Source organism: Macrobrachium nipponense, chromosome 46 (assembly GCF_015104395.2).
Source record: "Macrobrachium nipponense isolate FS-2020 chromosome 46, ASM1510439v2, whole genome shotgun sequence".
Lineage (NCBI taxonomy): Eukaryota > Metazoa > Arthropoda > Malacostraca > Decapoda > Palaemonidae > Macrobrachium > Macrobrachium nipponense.
This window is the reverse complement of record NC_061106.1, coordinates 29,727,476-29,744,906: the sequence shown is the minus strand read 5'-3', so window position 1 is coordinate 29,744,906 and position 17,431 is coordinate 29,727,476. Positions and strand designations below refer to the sequence as shown.

The following is a 17,431-nucleotide window of genomic DNA, read 5'->3' as shown; positions in this document are numbered from 1 at the left end:
CAACTTAACATCTTCAATGTACCTTCCAGCTGGACCATGTCGTCAATCGTCATCCTCGCAAACCATGCTGTTGGTCAGTTCCCACGGTTCTCCCGCTACTGGATCATTCACCATTGTCCACTGGCGGCCAACTTCTGCTCAGTTCCTGGGCTAAATGGTCCGGTTTCGGTTTGTTCCACGAACCACCCTACAGTTACGTCCACTCTGCCAGTCGGCTATTGCTTTGCCTTACTCCTAAAAAGTACCCTGGCCTATGATATACAACAAAGCACCTGACTAGTCTTTTTCGCTGTCTTATTCTGGCATTCCAGATTTTTTCCAATATCCAGTTCCACTCAGGTAAGCACGTGTCAAAGTACGTACTGCTTAGCTACAAAATAAGGAGTCTCACATTGTTCTGACAGTCTCACAAACTCCCATTAAATCCCTCCACATGCATCTTATACAATTTTTAACAGAGGTTTAGTAAAAGTATCTTAGTTCAATACCTCGTTAGAATAAGACCTTTGGCCTTTCACACCATGCGGTTTAAAACCGTGCCTGCACCGTAGGTGACATGGTCTACTATCGTAATGAGTAATGACTAATGATGCAGTCACCAAGCGATTTTTTCCTACTTACTGCTATAATCAGTATAACATGATGGACAAGAAGAAACTTGTGCCTTTACTACCTCTATTTGTAAAACAATATGTAAGAAATTTTTGTTGATGCAATCGTAAGCAAACACTATACACACGAACTTACCTTTATTATTAAAGTCATTTAACTTACCAAATTCACTTTTATTGCTCAAGCCCTCAAGTCAAAATTTTCATTCAGAGCAACACACTTCTCTCCATGCCGCTGTAAAGAAATTGCGACCGTTATAAGCTACTATTTGTTTGTCCCATTGCATGGGATTCATTGCAACTAATTAATGAAATGAGCAATTCAGCGCCAATATCTTGGTCCATCCTTTACCGATGAATGTCAGTGGCGTAGTAGAGCTCTGTTACCGCGCGTAGAGCTGGAAAACGAAAACTGCATGAAATAAAGAGGTTTATTGGACATATTGGTTGGGTGTTACTGCCGACGGTGCGGCGCCTCGGCGGTATAATAACGCTGTCCCGTTAGTGTGAAAAGCTTCATCAGATTTATCGTTGGTGTGTCCGCACTGATTGTGACGACGGTTCTAAATAGCATGGAGTTCAACGCTGGACGAGTCGGTTACTTCCTCGACTACCGATCTCAAGGTCCGGGTTCGATTCCTAGCTCTGCCAACGGTTTGGTTCCCACAATAAGCTGTAGGTCCCGTTGCTAAGTAACCAATTGGTTATTGTCCTGCCATGATTCATGACTATACTCGTACTACGTTAATCTTACTATTGTATGAAATTTCCGTTTGCTTGATTCCCAAATCTTATCCTGACAGTCCATTATTTGATTTGCGTCTATTAGTCTTTCAAGAAATTCCAACTATAGAATGAAAACCTTCAATGGTCATCATTGTTCGACTTGTTTCGCCATCTGGTGTGATTTTACGCTTTTGTACACTTTTAATGTTTCCTTTGGTTACATTTTAAACTAAAGGTCTAGTACATATTCTGAATCCTGTATTATGAAACGACTCTATGTATAAATATGTTTGTTTGTATGGAATATGGGTGATCATGAACTGCATTATGGATTAATCTTACTGCTTACATGTCACCGGCTTTTTTTTCTCTCTCTCTCTCCAACTCATGCACTTTTACTTTTCATATTCCCAAATAAACACTTCTTGCTCTTCCTGTAGAGAACAGGACTCTCAGGAGCATATATTCAACATTTAACTTTAGATAGTTCGCTACATGTTATTTTTAGCTTACGTCATTCCGAGTGCTTCATGGAGATGATCTACATTTCCCAATTAAAGTCAAAAGCATTTTGTATATGTGCAGTAGGCAGTATCCCCTGACAGGTTGCGATATTTTCAAATTAATATATCCAGAAGTACCTGTAAATCTGGAGATAGTCACAATATACATATTAGGAAATAAAACAAATATTCTATAAAATGTAAATATATTTCCATTATTAAATAGTCCTTCTGTACATTTGAGATTAACAACAATACTGGAAAAGATTAAACCTCCCTGGGCCTGAAGCTTCTCCACGAGTATTGAAGAATCTTGTATCAGTGCTGCCGACTCCGTATTAACAGGTAATATCTTGCCGAGTCTGTCTACAATCATAATAAAAAAAAACTAATTGGATGGCAAAAAAGAGAATGGTAAAAAAATCACCCATTTCTAAACAAACCATATGATGTACCCTGATATTTTATAGTTGCTTGATAGTGTGCTTACAATCCCAAACCCATATTCAAAGATGACTAATTATATTTACTGCCAAACCACACATTTGTCTTCCTTTACCATCAGCAGCAGTACATCTGACAATTGAGTCTGATGTACTAAATACTTCAGAACTCATGGTTTACAAGCTCTAGCAGATTAACAAGTATCAAAACAAAATATTTGTGCATTTAGCAACTGCAAAAAGCAAGAACATATAATTATACTAACTAGAGAATAAAATGAGGTTCCATCAAGATTCTTAAAATAGAATTGGATATCTGAAAAACAACTACTTCCTCAGAGTGATTCTATAGAGTAATTCAATTTTTAATGTTCTCATAATAAAATATATACTATTACAAAAATAACCTCGCTAGCAACAGCTATATTTCAAATCCCTTCTAGCTACAAAAAATACTCATAACACAATTAGAATAATGTGTACTACTATCAGGAAAAAATTCATTTTTTCTTTGCCTTGCTGAGCAATTTATTGTACTACAAATCATTCTCTAGACTATACATAAATGAGTAAAAAAGAATATACACTCGAGATTCATTTAATGATTTGAGCAGACTCGGTAAAATACAATCCTGACAATAAAGGTGGAGACAGCACTGATACCACTGGGATTCTAAAAGCCTCATAATGATGTTCAAACTGCTTTGTACTGATGTTTTAAAGCAGAATATGTGTTCTTTTCCAGAAGGCCATGCTACAGTTCGTGTTCAAAGAAAGTGCATCTAATCCCTTAATCACAAAACTAAACAAAAATATCATACAGTAGATTATTGGATATTTAATTTATCTTATTACAATCTTCATGATTACAAACAAAATAACATACTTGTGTAATAAGACAAAATGTAAGAAACATGAAATCAATAATCCTGGTATGGAATAACATCAAATAAACAAATGAGAGAGAGAGAGAGAGAGAGAGAGAGAGAGAGAGAGAGAGAGAGAGAGAGAGAGAGAGAGAGAGATATCCAATAATCCTGTATAGGAATGATGTTATCCAGGGTAGATACAGTTACTTAAGACAGCCATTTCATAATTATTTCAGGACTTAACAAATGCTAGTTTAACTTCTTTTGTGGGAGTTAGCAGGTGCCAAATGAAAATTTTGTAAAAAAAACTCTTCAGCATATCAGTCTGTCATTTTCCAGGGCAATCCAATCAGCAACTAAAAATCACTTGTCATTTCTGTACTTACATCAGGTCATGTGGAAAGAAAGCAATGGTCAGAGAGTCTTGAACTACCAGATTCTTGACTAATGATCACTGTTCATTGAAGTAATCACTTCTGGCAGTATTACACACACATGCACAGTGCAAGTAATCTAATCTCTAGATTAAGTGGGGGTGGGGGTTGGCATATAATGCATACTTTATGGTAAAGGATTTTTTCAATTCCATTGAATTGTCTGATGTGGTCTTGAATGTATCAAATTTGCAACTGTTGGGAAAATGATTGAAAGCTGAGGATTGTCACCCTATTGGAGGCAGATGGAGGGCAGACAAAAAAGTAAAAGGTAGAAAGCAGAGGTCAAAGGTTACAGCAAAATTTTCAATGGAATGCGCTACAGATGGAAAGGTTAAGAACTTCGACATAAGCAAAACCTCAGGGTGACTTGCCCTTGCAAATACAAGTCATATGCTCAAGAGAATGATTTAATACCCTACAAATAAAACAATAGAGAAGTCAACCCAAAATATAATCAACACTAAATTCTGGCAATATGGCATATCAAATAGTGAATGCAGGCTATGCATTTGTCAAATCCTGAATTACATTATGGAAACCTTTCCACTATAATGCAGTAGTGCTTACTGTATAAAACAGGTATTGCTTAAATATATTCCAACACCTAACATGGTACTGTATACAAAATCAGTTCTTAAACCAAACTGCTGATAACCATTCACAACACTGTTGCAATATACCACCATGCAAGTAATTCTGCATTCTCATACTTTTAACCAACAGTAACGGAACTGCCTCAAAAATCAATCGGCATTGATAGTAAAGAATCATTCCTAGTCACAAAAAGTTGCTCCTAGAGGCCCACCAACAGGGAGCTACTTCATGTAATAATGCTTATACAACGTGACTTTGTTACATAACCACCGCTAAGGTCAATCAAAGAAGGAATTTTACTGTGCTTCGGAATGACCCTCTTTGTAGGAAAGATTTCTGCAACCGTGCAGTGTGTTTAATCATACTCTATATGGAGAAGTTAATCTGGGAAATTTACAAATCTAGGATGGTGAAAATACAGCATGAATACAATAGCTTGCTCTTGGATCTTCATGGCTTCTCTTTTGAACTAGACATAAAATCCATTTACAGCAACATCAACCCTGCTATAGATATGTATCATGGATCAACAAACACCAAGTTTAAAGAGAAACAGCACCTGCGAGAGGGCCATTAATATCTATAATTTATCTATCAAACATGATACAAATATCCTACAAGCATTACCAATCATGTAGCAGTTATGCTACCCTTCTGAGTACTGCATTGAGCTGTTGCTAAAATATGGTCGCAAAGCTAGTCTGTACTATATTACAAAGAATTGTAATCCAGTTCACTAGAAAGCCAGGGAAACATATGTATGGTTTAACCTTTTCTAAGTATTAGATATAATATATCTATTATAAAAAAATCTGCTTGACAATGACAACATTAAACAAAAAAATATCACATCTAATAAAAAGGTGAGGTAACTATTATAATTGGAAAGCTTACCGGAAGAAATTTAATTTAAAAAGAGATGAATTAGGGCTTTGTTAAACTCTCTACATCATTCCGAAAGCACAAACAAGCTATAAAAATATTTACATCCTTTTTAAATTCTATATGAAATCCTGGTTAAAAATTAGGTAGACAGGAGATCACAATTAGTTTTCCTTTCGTATCTTGGTGCCCTTCCTTGAAAAAAAATAAACTTACTTCATCCCTATACAAATTTTGCCCAAAGAAGAAAATTCTCTCCCAAAACCCAACCCTTTCTGATCATACTTTTTGAGCAATTGTTACCTCATTTCAGTAAATGACTAGACTGTATGCAATGGCGAGTTGATTTCTTTTACTTCATGCAATGGTAAGCCAAATTAATTTAATTTTCATGCTGTATTTGATTACTTATGTCCAACTTGAACAGGATTCATAAGCAAGTATTTTCTTTGGGACAGTATTCATTCTTGCTTACCCTACTTACTACACCTTCAAGGCACCAACGTTTCTTTCAATTATTTGCACTTAGTGTATGTGCAAATGCTACTTTCTTAACCAATTCTCATCTGCTGCTGCACAATTCGCTGTCAGTGATGTAGGCATGTGCAAAGATCTAAGCCTTTCCATGGTTTTGTTCGTTGTGGTGCCAAGTGATACAAAGGGCTTCTCCTGGAACATTATTTTCCCTATTCCTGTACTTTCCCCATCATTAACGGCTTTAGAAGTTACATTTCCGTCTCTTATTACACTATCTTTAACTAAATCACTGTCACTATGTGCAGCAGGTCTGTCAGCTTTACTTTGGGTTTTCAACAGATGGTGCTTAAACAGCTCATACACGCTCCAAGAAATTGCTGTCCCTGGCATTTGGTACAACACTCTTGGATTCAATCCTTTAAAGAAACCAGATACACCATTCATAACATAAATAGTCCTCAAAGCCCCTATTATTCCAATAATTCTTGACTGCTGTAGTTGTGCAAGAGTTGAGGTTTCTTGGGTGTTAAGCACTGTTTTGCACATGTCCAATGGAGTTGTAAATGCTGCAGCTATTGCTCCTGCCCCAGCTCCAGCTACAATATGTGCTTTGGCATTGTACTCCCTCTCAGGATTCAGAAGACTTTGAAGTTTTTCATAAGTCATGATGTGTATGGCATGGAATGGCAGATTCATAGCCAGCTGTGTTGTATATGAGCGATAGAACACTGCAAAACCTTCCGTTTGATAAAGTCTCCTTACGCACTCAAGGCAGGTGCTATATGGGCTATTAAACATCTGCATTCTTTGCTTGATTACTGAAAAGGTAAAAATTAAGTTAATTAATCTTTTCAAAATTTTGAAGACACTGTATAGACTTTTATATCTTCCAATAATGACTTAACTTGAAAAGACTGTGACAAAGATACAATTTGTAATGATCATCACCTAGAACCTTTCTTTTTGTAGAAAAACCAAACCAAACATGATGAAAAAATTCTGAATCTAATGAGCAAACTTTAAAAACCCAAACCAGTCCTCTGATACTGTATTGCTTTCTCATCATTAACCTTGCATATTTCTTCTATAAAGTACTGTTACACTGAAAATGTTTAGACATCTTTTTTTAAGACTTACCATCAGCTGGAACCATGATGGCATCATGCAGAAGTGTTGCTCCACAACCAGCACCAGCTGTTAAAAGAAAACGTATCACTTGTAAATTTTCTGAGAAACCTGAGCTCATACACTGGTGAATTTTGACCACCTATCACTTCTACTTTCCCTTTGTCTCTTATCTCTTACATCCAAATGAGCACCTATTCTTTGGAAACCTGAATTCCAAGTCAGTGGTCCCTGTGGGCTTGTTCTAATGAACAGGGTTTATCTTCAGAATAATAATAATAATAATAATAGTTATACTGCATATTTCTATGTATGTATAAGACAACCTTCAAATCTTAAAATTCACCCCTGACAATTGGGGGTCGTCTCAAATTACCATTCTAAAATAACTACTGACATGCATGAAAACATTCACAATATGAAATAAACTGATAATAAAGGTAATAAAACCAGTTTAAACTTAAATGATTATTGATATATTCAAGGAATAATTCCATATCAATGAAATCAACTTTTATCTGAGTTATGGTTGCGTTCTCAGCAACCTTTACTTCTCTGCAGTAATAACATTTAGGATAACATACTCATTTTTATTAAAATTCATTATAATTTTGGTGGTAAATAACACAATTTTGGATTAAATAGAACTGTTTAAAACAATTCAATCATACAAATGATAATTATGTAGGATAATTATCATACATAAGACTAACCTCCTTTCTAAGTTGAAAAAGCAAATGAGAATGATAGAGTACGTATCATTAGTACGCTATACAGCCTTCAACAAGAAAGAGAGCAGTTTTGCTATGAACAACCGAATCGGATAACAATAAGTGTTTTGCTTTAATACTTAAATTTCAACTACCGTGTGATGGTAAATAATTAGAGTACGTATCTATGTTACAAATGATGGTATATAGAGTAGGACTGATATAATGCATGACAGAACACACTTTACTGTTGTTTTAACATGTATGGCAGATGGGACAAATGTTTCCCCCTTAGTTATCTTTATACAGAAAGTGACGCCTAAACAAATATATTCCCAAATGGTAACGTTGTCCACAATCAAGAAAAGCCAAACAATGCAACTGGCACAAGATTGCTATGTTTTTATTTTATAATGCAATAGTAATACATATGACCATGGAAAAGATGCATATTCAATGTTTTTATTTTATATTATGATACTATTGTGTGAATATTACATGTGGTAATTTTATATCTCGTGTATGATGCGACCTTGTTAAAATTAGCTTCAAAATTAGGTCTTCAAAAGCCGCACGATATGCAGGCACATACAGTAACCAAAAGCTGACCTTTACACAGATGGTTTTGTACTTTAGCAGTCCTTCTTATACTACAGTTATGAGATAAAATCAAGAAAATCTACCATAATTTTTTACCTGGTCTTATCTAAAACAGAAATGAGAAACATTTAAGTTCTAGTACATAGTACAAACACTTACCATTGACAATATGATTTTGAACTGAATTATTAGTGCTAAATTTCTTCTTGATTCCCTCGTACGCTGAAAAATATAGAGCGTGAGCAGGTCCAGCACCAATGATCACAGCATTAACACCACCCAAAGGTCTCATGATCCCCTCTGAATTGACCATTTTCATCAAGCCTTCACGTATACTTCTGTATGCAGCTTCAGGAGACGGTGCCAGGCTCTGCATCCGGGTCTGAAATATAAAACAAATTGACGAAACATTAAAAACACGTTTGTTTAGCATTCCATAACCAAGACCCAATGCATAACTTTAATCTCAACACAACTGTACTCTAAATACAACTGCAATCTTAATAATACAGTCAGGCATGTACATACAACATAGTTTCACGACACCACTGAAAAAATATGGCAGGAAGCAAAGTGCATTACAGTAATTCTTTTGCAAAATGCCTTGTGAAAGCTCAATAGTATATGCCGGTATAACTTTACACATATCTTATATAGTTTGTCATTTTAATAATGGTTAGTCTTATTGTCTTTCTTGAAACCATAATTACACGCACTTCTTCACTTTGCCTATAGTTTATCATTTTAATAAAATGGTTAGTGTTTTTGTCTTGAAACCATAACTACACCCAATTCTTCACTTTGCCCATAGGTTATGTACACACATCCCCTTTCCTCATTTTGCCAAGCTGATGTATCCATTCACCTCATTCCTCACTTAGCCTACAGGGTATGTACAGAACCCATTTTTCATTTTGCCTAAAGAGTCTGTGTACAAAACAAACCTCAGTTCCATAAAATAAAAGGCATTTACCCTCAATTCATGAGAGTTACAAAAGGCTACATGCAATGCCTGACATAATGACTTCTGCATGTACTTTCAATTTCTCAAACGTCACCGTCTGATGTGAAGTATTATCTGCTCTGTTGCTGATCGAAACCCTTGGATGACATATTGACCCAATTACAACCTATCTTTCTGTCCATAAGGTCAGGCAATGTTGAGTGACAGAAGTCACACTTAATGATAATGGTGGTATGGAACTATGAAGGGAAATGGTGCAAGTTTCACACCATTTAGCTGTTTACTGCCCGGCAAGGTGATGTAGACCTCAATTAGTACTGGCCCGAGTAATGCCAAGGATTCTCTGCATAAGGGGCCTGGGTATATGGGCTATTCACCAAGTGTCCATGGGTGAACAATTGTGACCATGGTGGCTACCTTCAGGCCCATATAATTTTGACAATTTTTGTTTGGTTAAAATTTAAGTTAACCCCTAAAATGAGGGCCAACTGGGACAGAATATTAGTGGGCTCTGCAACACCTTACAAAGAAGGTAGATCTAATGAAAATGATGCAATGCAGTATAATGATCACCTTTCCCTACATTAAAGGGTCGGTTGCCTGATGCACCTTATCCACTGCATTCTATCAAAGGCATCATCCTCCACCAAACTCCTTCCTCCATATCTTCCAATCTTCCTTCACTTTATCTTGCCATCTAATTCTCTGTCTCCCTCTCAATCTTCTTCCTCAAACAGGCTCTTCCCAAGCCCTTTTCACTTCCTCCTTGTCATCCATCCTCAGCATATGGCCATACCTTCTCAATCGTGACTCTCACATCATCTCTGAAATCTTTACTAAGCCTGCTCTTTTTACTTCATCATTTTCCAGTCTCTCAAGCAGAGATATTCCCATAATCCACCTCAGCATTCTCATCTCTGTTCTCTCAAGTTTTACTTCCTCTTTTCTTCTCCGAGCCCATCTTTCCAATCAATACATTAACACTGGTCTTATCACTGAGCTATAGGCCTCAACTTTTAGCTTGGTTGGCTTTTTCTAATCACATACTACTCCAGCTACATCTCTCCACTTTTATCCTACTGTCAACTTCAGCCTCACATACTCCCTCTTGGCTTAAAGTAGATCCTAATCATTTAAATTTTTCCACTCGTCTTATAATCGAACATCTTTTTTGTATTAATATTGTCTCTATCTTCTCTACTGCTCACCAAAACCTGTTTTATTCACATTCACTTTTAAGCCACCCCTCCCTAAAGAGCCTCCTGCCAGTCTCCAACTCCCACACCACTTCATTCATGATTTCTTCACTCAACACATCCATGACCAGCACAAACAAAAATGGGCTTTATGTTGACCCATGGTGTAATCCAACACTAACTTCAAAGTTTTTTGTTTCCCCAACTGCTGTTATTACTTTTGTGCTCATTCTTTGATATACCACCTCCAACAGCCTAATAAACTTTTCTGGGACTTTCTTGTTCCTCAAACACCTAACCAGTAAGTATTATGGTCTTTATCAAAACAATGATGAGCTAACCATTCATGTAACTGTCGCTCCCAAAAGACATGATGAATTTTGGGATGATGAACGAAAAACTTTATCAAGTGCAACTGACTGTTCATGTACATAAAATCTAAAATCCTTTCTCAGTACGTATATTTATTTCTGATTTAAGGAAGAACAGTTGTTACAATTGCGGTACAGCCCCATGAACAGTGACCACTGGAAACATTTCCAGAGCCTAAAGATATTGGAAAAGGAAATTAACAACCTTGGTAAGTGTAAAATTAAATTTCTTAAGGGCCATAAAACCCTTTTCTCACTGCTCACAGCATGGAATAGAATACCAACTTATACAGTATATGTAATGCTTATGAGTCAAGCTGCTGAACTGAATCTTACAACATAAATAAAAAGCCAAAACAGGTTAGACTATCAGAGGTCTGTTTTGGAAATTTGTTTGGCATATCATCTATCAGTAAAAGCTCCAATTGCTACCAGGTGAGATGCCTCACTAGCCAAGTTTCTGGGGCTTTAATGTGAATTTATCCCTCTTTGATAGCCCATATACTTCCTGTTCATCCTCATGTTTTGGGCACTTTTTACCATTAAAGTTTGTGCAACCTATCTTTCATGGGAACCCTTGATACAATCTGCACATAGAAGTCAAGACTGACCACAATTGCCATCTTTGTGGCCCACTGGGGGCAGAACCCCAATAGTCTTGTGTAGAGATAGTCATGGACTTGTCTTGTACATTTAAATCTTGAGGTTATTATTTCCTGCTCAAAGGTACGATCGCATGAGAAACTAGGACAGGTTTTAAGCGAATGCCAGGCTACCTCTTATGAGTACCTAGTATACTTTTAATCTTACTCGCCATACGGTTAGGTTGAGTTCAGTATGAAAAATGTTCGTATCACTTCAGTGGGCCATAAATGATTTAAGGCAACTGGAGTACCTCACTACAGGAGAATTTTAGTTCCTATCTTTTATAATAGTATGTCAGCTATAATTGTACTTTTGCAAAGAAATATTAGAAAAAACATGTACTATAACTCAGAAAAATGTACTGCACCTCCCAGTCTCAGTAAATCTTGTAAATATTTTACAATAAATATAGGGTACTGTTATGATAGTGTGAGCTGTAACTATAAATTCAAATAAAATAAGACAAAATATTAGTAGAAAGAAGTCATAACTGCAAAATTGGCATATTTTTACGTGTCTTGGAAAAGAGGCCGTGCACAGGGTTGTAAATATTCACCTTCAACTTCCCTTGAAAGGCACAGAAAATTTTAAAAACATTTTCCTTACACCACCCTGTGCATTTGCATACCTTCCTCTTTCAGTTTTTTTTTTATTGGTCAGCATTAAAGTTTCCCCAGTCTGTGGGAGTGCTTAATATATATTTAGCCTGTCCCCTAAAGGTTAATAATCATAATCACGACGACTTTTTCCTTTTGAAATCTACAGTAATAATGACCTATTTTTTCTCCTCTTATTCCTGTTTTTTACTTGAATATTTGTAACTCGAAAGGTTCTAACATTCCCAGTGTTTTTCTAAGCTCAACTGCTTTAGGCTAGCTGCTGGCCATGATTTGGTAATTAGGCTTCATGAGTTCTCTAGCTTCTAATCTTAAATTATTCACCTAATTTGCATTTTCCCTAATAAACAAACCCAAAGCCTTTTATATCGTACAGTGCCTTTGGTAAATGGTGGTCTAGTTGTTGAAAATTGTTTACAATCCAATTAGGCATTGGATGAGTGTGTGGGGTGGGAATCCACATACTTTTTCAATGAAATGGTGGATTTTGACACAAAACTTCAGGTTGGAAAAATTTGCTATTTGTTCCTAAAAGAACACAACCCTCTTTAATTTGCAGTCTCACTTCTCACTAAGGAAGGGATATGGTCCACAGACATCTATTGCCATGTTCAGAATAATTCTCCTTTGACTAATTCGCAAATCATTTCTGTATGTTGAAGTTTTTACAACTATATACTGTAATCCTAACATATTTTTTTGCTGGAGGCCACCACTTGCAATTTCTGAGGGGAAGCCATCAACCTTGCAATTAGTGCTAGGAGGAACCATAAAAACTGCATTCATTCCAGAATGGGGCCTGGTACTAGGAAGAGTAGGAGCTTAACTTTGCCTAATGACATAAAAAAGGGAAGACAAATTACAATTTAATAAAGCTATTGCTAAATTTCTTCGCACCAGCTGCAAACTAAAACATCACTATACTCAATTGTTCAAAGCAGCACAAAATTGTCAAAACTCATTCAGTCTGACTTCTTTTTAATTAATGTATACACAACTAAGTCCTTGATTCGCTGTCTAAACCCACTTGGCCCTATGTATGGTGGGCCCATGGGTATTTCCTTTCTTAAAGAGTATGATACAGCACATAAAGACCCACAATTTTTTTTTTATCAACAACTTTGGGAACAATGCCCACTACTACTTGGACCCAAGGTATCTAGAGAAAAGAGGTAGCGTCATCCCATTGAACACTACAGTAACACAAACCAAAATATAATTTTCACCCGTTTGTCTTTCAAGTTTGGCTATAATAAAAATAGCTTCACAAGCTTAAAGGGCCTGATACTGATAATGACAACCATTAAAAAATAAAAAACAATAAGAACCATGCAGTCCTTGAAAATACTTCTTTGTCCTGACTGGCTAGCTGAATGATGTCACTAAGCTCCTCCCCATTTATACCATGCTCATCATCTTTCAGTAGTCAAAGCGGGAAGGCGGTCTTTTTAACTATGTTGCCGCATAAATCAGAAAAACATGAGGAAATTTGTAAATGTTCATTGCTTACCAAGAAATATTTCAGCAGATGACGTCATATCTGTGGTATGACGTCTTCATCCGTTTGGCAGACGAATTTCTGTCAGTCAGGCTTGGTGTAATTACATTATGCTTCATGTCAATTACAGTTCCTATTATAATTACCAGTCCTATTATCAAATTACAATTACAATTAAATTAATATATATTAAATAGAAATAAAAAAGTAACATTACAATTACCTTAAAATTATGTAAATAATTAAATTTCAATTAAATCACCATCACAATTACAACAAGCCTGCCATCAACGCACAGCCTTGGTGCAAAGGGGGCGTGGCCTAGACAGGCAGGAGATGCCAAGTCAATTTCCTATGCCCCAGAAGCAACCACCTTGCTTAGACCTACCACAAGATTAGTCAACCTATTACTGAGCATTATTTATATTTACCAAGTCTAAAGAACAGAGCTTTCTTGATCACTAAATAGTGACTTTCGTGTTATGATCTATTTTCCAATTATTAAAAGCTGAATCTGTTTGCATAAGTTGTATAATATAAATATCCTACATAAAATATGTGCATAGGCTATATCAAATGACTGCCAAATGTATATAGTACAAGTTCTTTGATTATTGGTAATTTCAGAGCAAATATAACAAAAATAATTGAAGGGCAGTCTTAAATAAATTTTTATTTTTTATGATAACTATGCAAAACAATTCTTTTTAACAAATGACATTTACATTGATTTAGCAAAGCTGTATTACTCCAACAAATAAGATAACACATGTTTGAGTATTTTACTAACTTAGTTTTGGCAGTAGGTCCAATACCTTGAAGATCCAGGTCCCTACAAAACTTAACTGCCAATACCTTGGAGACCCAGGTACCAACAAAACTAAATGTGCAAAAATACAACTACTGTGGATAGCCTAATGGCCTAATTCTACGTGCTCAGACAACGGCGGCCGAAAGCAAAATTGGATGCTCAACCCTGGTCTTGGCATAACCAACAACCAGACGGTAGTTAACCTGCCTTGTTTGAAAATTCAGCAGCTGCGTCCAGGCTTCGCCTTAAGTAATTCCTATTGTAAATGACCGACGGTTTGTATGCCATGTAGGAACAAACAGTACTTTTGCCCTATAGTCATTTGACATGACAATTCCTTCATTTAAAGAGTACCTTTTGAGAGAACAATAATTGACCACAACTGCTAAATCTGTACACTAATTGAGCAACTCATTAAGAGTATCAATCAGGAAATACTTCTTTCCACTAGGCTACAGTCATCTTCTCCACATAAAACTCTGGCTAAATTGGTTGCCGAACAGGATTGTGGCAAGAGGTAGAGCTTTCTGGCTACTACCTAGGTACCTATTTCCTACTCAAACCTTATGTTACGAATCTATGACGCGTGTGCTTGGGTGAGAGAGGTATGGGGTAGCCTCTGATTGCTGAACCCAGCGTGGATGTTTCAGCAGAGATAAATTTCTGTATTTCACTTTCCTGATTTTGACTAAGGTGCTCTAGGTCAGGTTGGGATGAGGGGCAGCCTACTAAGCTTAGGTCTGCCTTTGTGGAAAACTATATCAACGGCTGTTAGAGAAGGCATAGGTAAACATAGCCAAATTCATAAAGAAAAGGCTGTTACAAGAAGGCATAAACATGGTCAAGTTTATAGAGAAAAGGCTGTTACGAGAAAGCATTAACATAGCCAAGTTCAAAAAGAAAAGGCTATTATGACAAGGCATAAACATAGCCAATTTCATAAAGAAAAGGCTGTTACGACAAGGCATAAACACAGCCACGTTCATAAAGAAAAGGCTGTTACGTCAAGGCATAAACATAGCCAAGTTCATAAAGAAAAGGCTGTTACGTCAAGGCATAAACATAGCCAAGTTCATAAAGAAAAGGCTGTTACGAGAAAGCATTAACATGGACACGTTCATAAAGAAAAGGCTGTTACGACAAGGCATAAACATGGCCAAGTTCATACCTAATCATGTTCATAAAGAAAAGGCTGCTATGAGAAGGCATCAACAGATAATTTATAAAGAAAAGGCAGTCAATAATAATTTATAAAGAAATGGCAGTCAATAACAGAGGTAGGCGGCAACCAGGTAGCGTAAGTAAAATAAGTAGTAGTAGCCTAGTCTTCGGTTTTACCCAGGTAAGGGTAGTGCCATTAATTAATCAATTAGTAGGTTTTAGACGAGGTAAGGATGCATACCAGTAGCTAACTAGTCTTAGCAGGTATTTCAGTACGTTTGCGATTGCTACTGACTGTACACACGTACCATACCGAATCTTACCAGTCATCTCATGGATTACATACTCTATACCATATTCCCGTTGACTATCTCACTGGGATCGCCCTACATAAATATAGAAATACAAAACGTAGGGAAAATACTAAAATTGGTCGGATATACGTAATTGAGTTAAAAGGTCTGAAATGCGTAACGCATACGATAAGCAGTCGTTCAAATAGATTGGTTTGCATGTCAGTTATAGGTAAGTGTGGTACTCCTAAAATCCCGGAGAGCAATGCTTTTATTCACTACTTCCCTAAACATGGAGTAAAAGTTTAGAAGAGAGCTTAATAAGAGTTACCAAAGCTGTCGGCCTGCTGTAGGTGCAGCAGGCCGAGACGGCCCTGGACTTTCGCTCTCTCTTACATAGGATGGTTTACAGGTTAACGGTTACGAATTCATGACAATTTCAAGATTCAAACTTACTCTAGAACTCTTAAATACCATCAAATACGGTTCCAATTTCACTTACTGACCTTGACGGAATCTACGGGGAACATTACGCAATGTTCCAAGATTCCAGCAATCGCTCCGGCGGTCATATGCACTCTCACATTACTGGTGGGAAGACTTTCGTAATCGTCGAACTCCATGGCTGTTGCGTTACTGTTTAACCTAACGATCAGTTCACTTATAATAATCACTTGTTGCTAGACTTAAAATTACTAAGAGACTGCACCAGTAGCGACAAACATTCACAATGACACAACACACTCTCTCACACACACGGTCGTTTCACCACCCTCTACCAGTCCAGACTAAATGATTTCGTCGTTGCAGTGTTGCCAGTATGTCTTGGTCGCGATGTCGTACCTGCGCCTAAAGTCGTCGTTTTTCGTTCAAAACCGTCCCTTTTCTATAAAGTGTACAGTTTTTCTATTAGAATTATCTCTTTTCTATAAAGTGTACAGTTTTTCTATTAGAATTATCATTGTCCTATCAAAATTATAACTTTTCGATAAAATCATCGTTTTTCTATCAAAATCATCGCTTATCATCAAAATAATCGCTTTACAACTAAAATTATCGTTTTTCCATCAAAATCATCTTTGTCTATCAAAATCAATGATTTTCCACCAAAATCGTCGGACTAAATTTTCAGTTATTTTGGTTAATATCATATGCTTTTCTGCTATTCTGTGCTAAACACGGAACTTCATATTAATGGGGAAACTGACGAACTTCCCTTTGATTAAATTTTGAGCTAATTTGCGTAAACGAATATCAGTAGACATGTTCTTGTATTGTCAGCATAATGCATGTCCTTCAGTTAATTTTACCACCACATAGTAGCATTTGATCATTTATTAAATTTGTAGTGTACATGTTATGATAATAATTAGATTTCCTTTTGCAAATTTGTAAGGAAAATTTATTAGCTTTAGGATATTTATGTAAATTTATTCAGATACAAAGCACGTAACTCGGCATTTACTAGAAAGACCCGGTTTCCTTGCCTAAACTGCGAATACACATATTTCAGCACTAAATCTGTGGGATTTTAAATTATATAATGCAAATTAATATTCATTATTTATATGAAAATACATTATTTATATGAAAATGCTTACCATAAAAACGATAAATGTTAGCATGGGAGTAAAAATTATTAAAATTATTATGACTTATTTATTCTCCTTCAGTATCAACTCTTACACTTTCATAAAGGCCAGGACCATTTTTTCACACAATGAGCCTTGTCTGTTATTGATTTAAATGTGATAAGGGATGATTGCTTTTTAATATATTAGGAAGCTATCAAAACACCCTTAGCTGCTCTGTATTTAGTCTATTTCTGCTTTTATTCTTTATGAAGGTTCATTTTGATAATCACTTGCGTATTCAACATTATTGAGAGGTAAATGCAG

At 36.3% G+C, this 17,431-nt stretch overlaps 2 protein-coding genes across 2 annotated transcripts in view; both read right to left on the bottom strand.

The window, feature by feature from the left end:
* Positions 1 to 25, bottom strand: part of LOC135214855 (STE20-related kinase adapter protein alpha-like) — a 64,904-nt gene extending 64,879 nt beyond the window's left edge. The window contains exon 1 of the mRNA XM_064249276.1: positions 1 to 25. This exon is cut by the window's left edge and continues 98 nt beyond it. The gene's annotated coding sequence lies outside the window, so the exon portion shown is untranslated.
* Positions 26 to 2,029: 2,004 nt separating this feature from the next.
* On the bottom strand, positions 2,030 to 16,319 carry LOC135214852 (mitoferrin-1-like). The gene is made up of 4 exons (XM_064249269.1): positions 16,040 to 16,319; positions 8,137 to 8,359; positions 6,680 to 6,736; positions 2,030 to 6,360 (listed from the first exon to the last, which is right to left on the bottom strand). The coding sequence occupies exons 1-4, from the start codon at positions 16,154 to 16,156 to the stop codon at positions 5,609 to 5,611; spliced, it is 1,149 nt and encodes a 382-aa protein (XP_064105339.1). The 5' UTR covers positions 16,157 to 16,319; the 3' UTR covers positions 2,030 to 5,608.
* Positions 16,320 to 17,431: the final 1,112 nt, after the last annotated feature.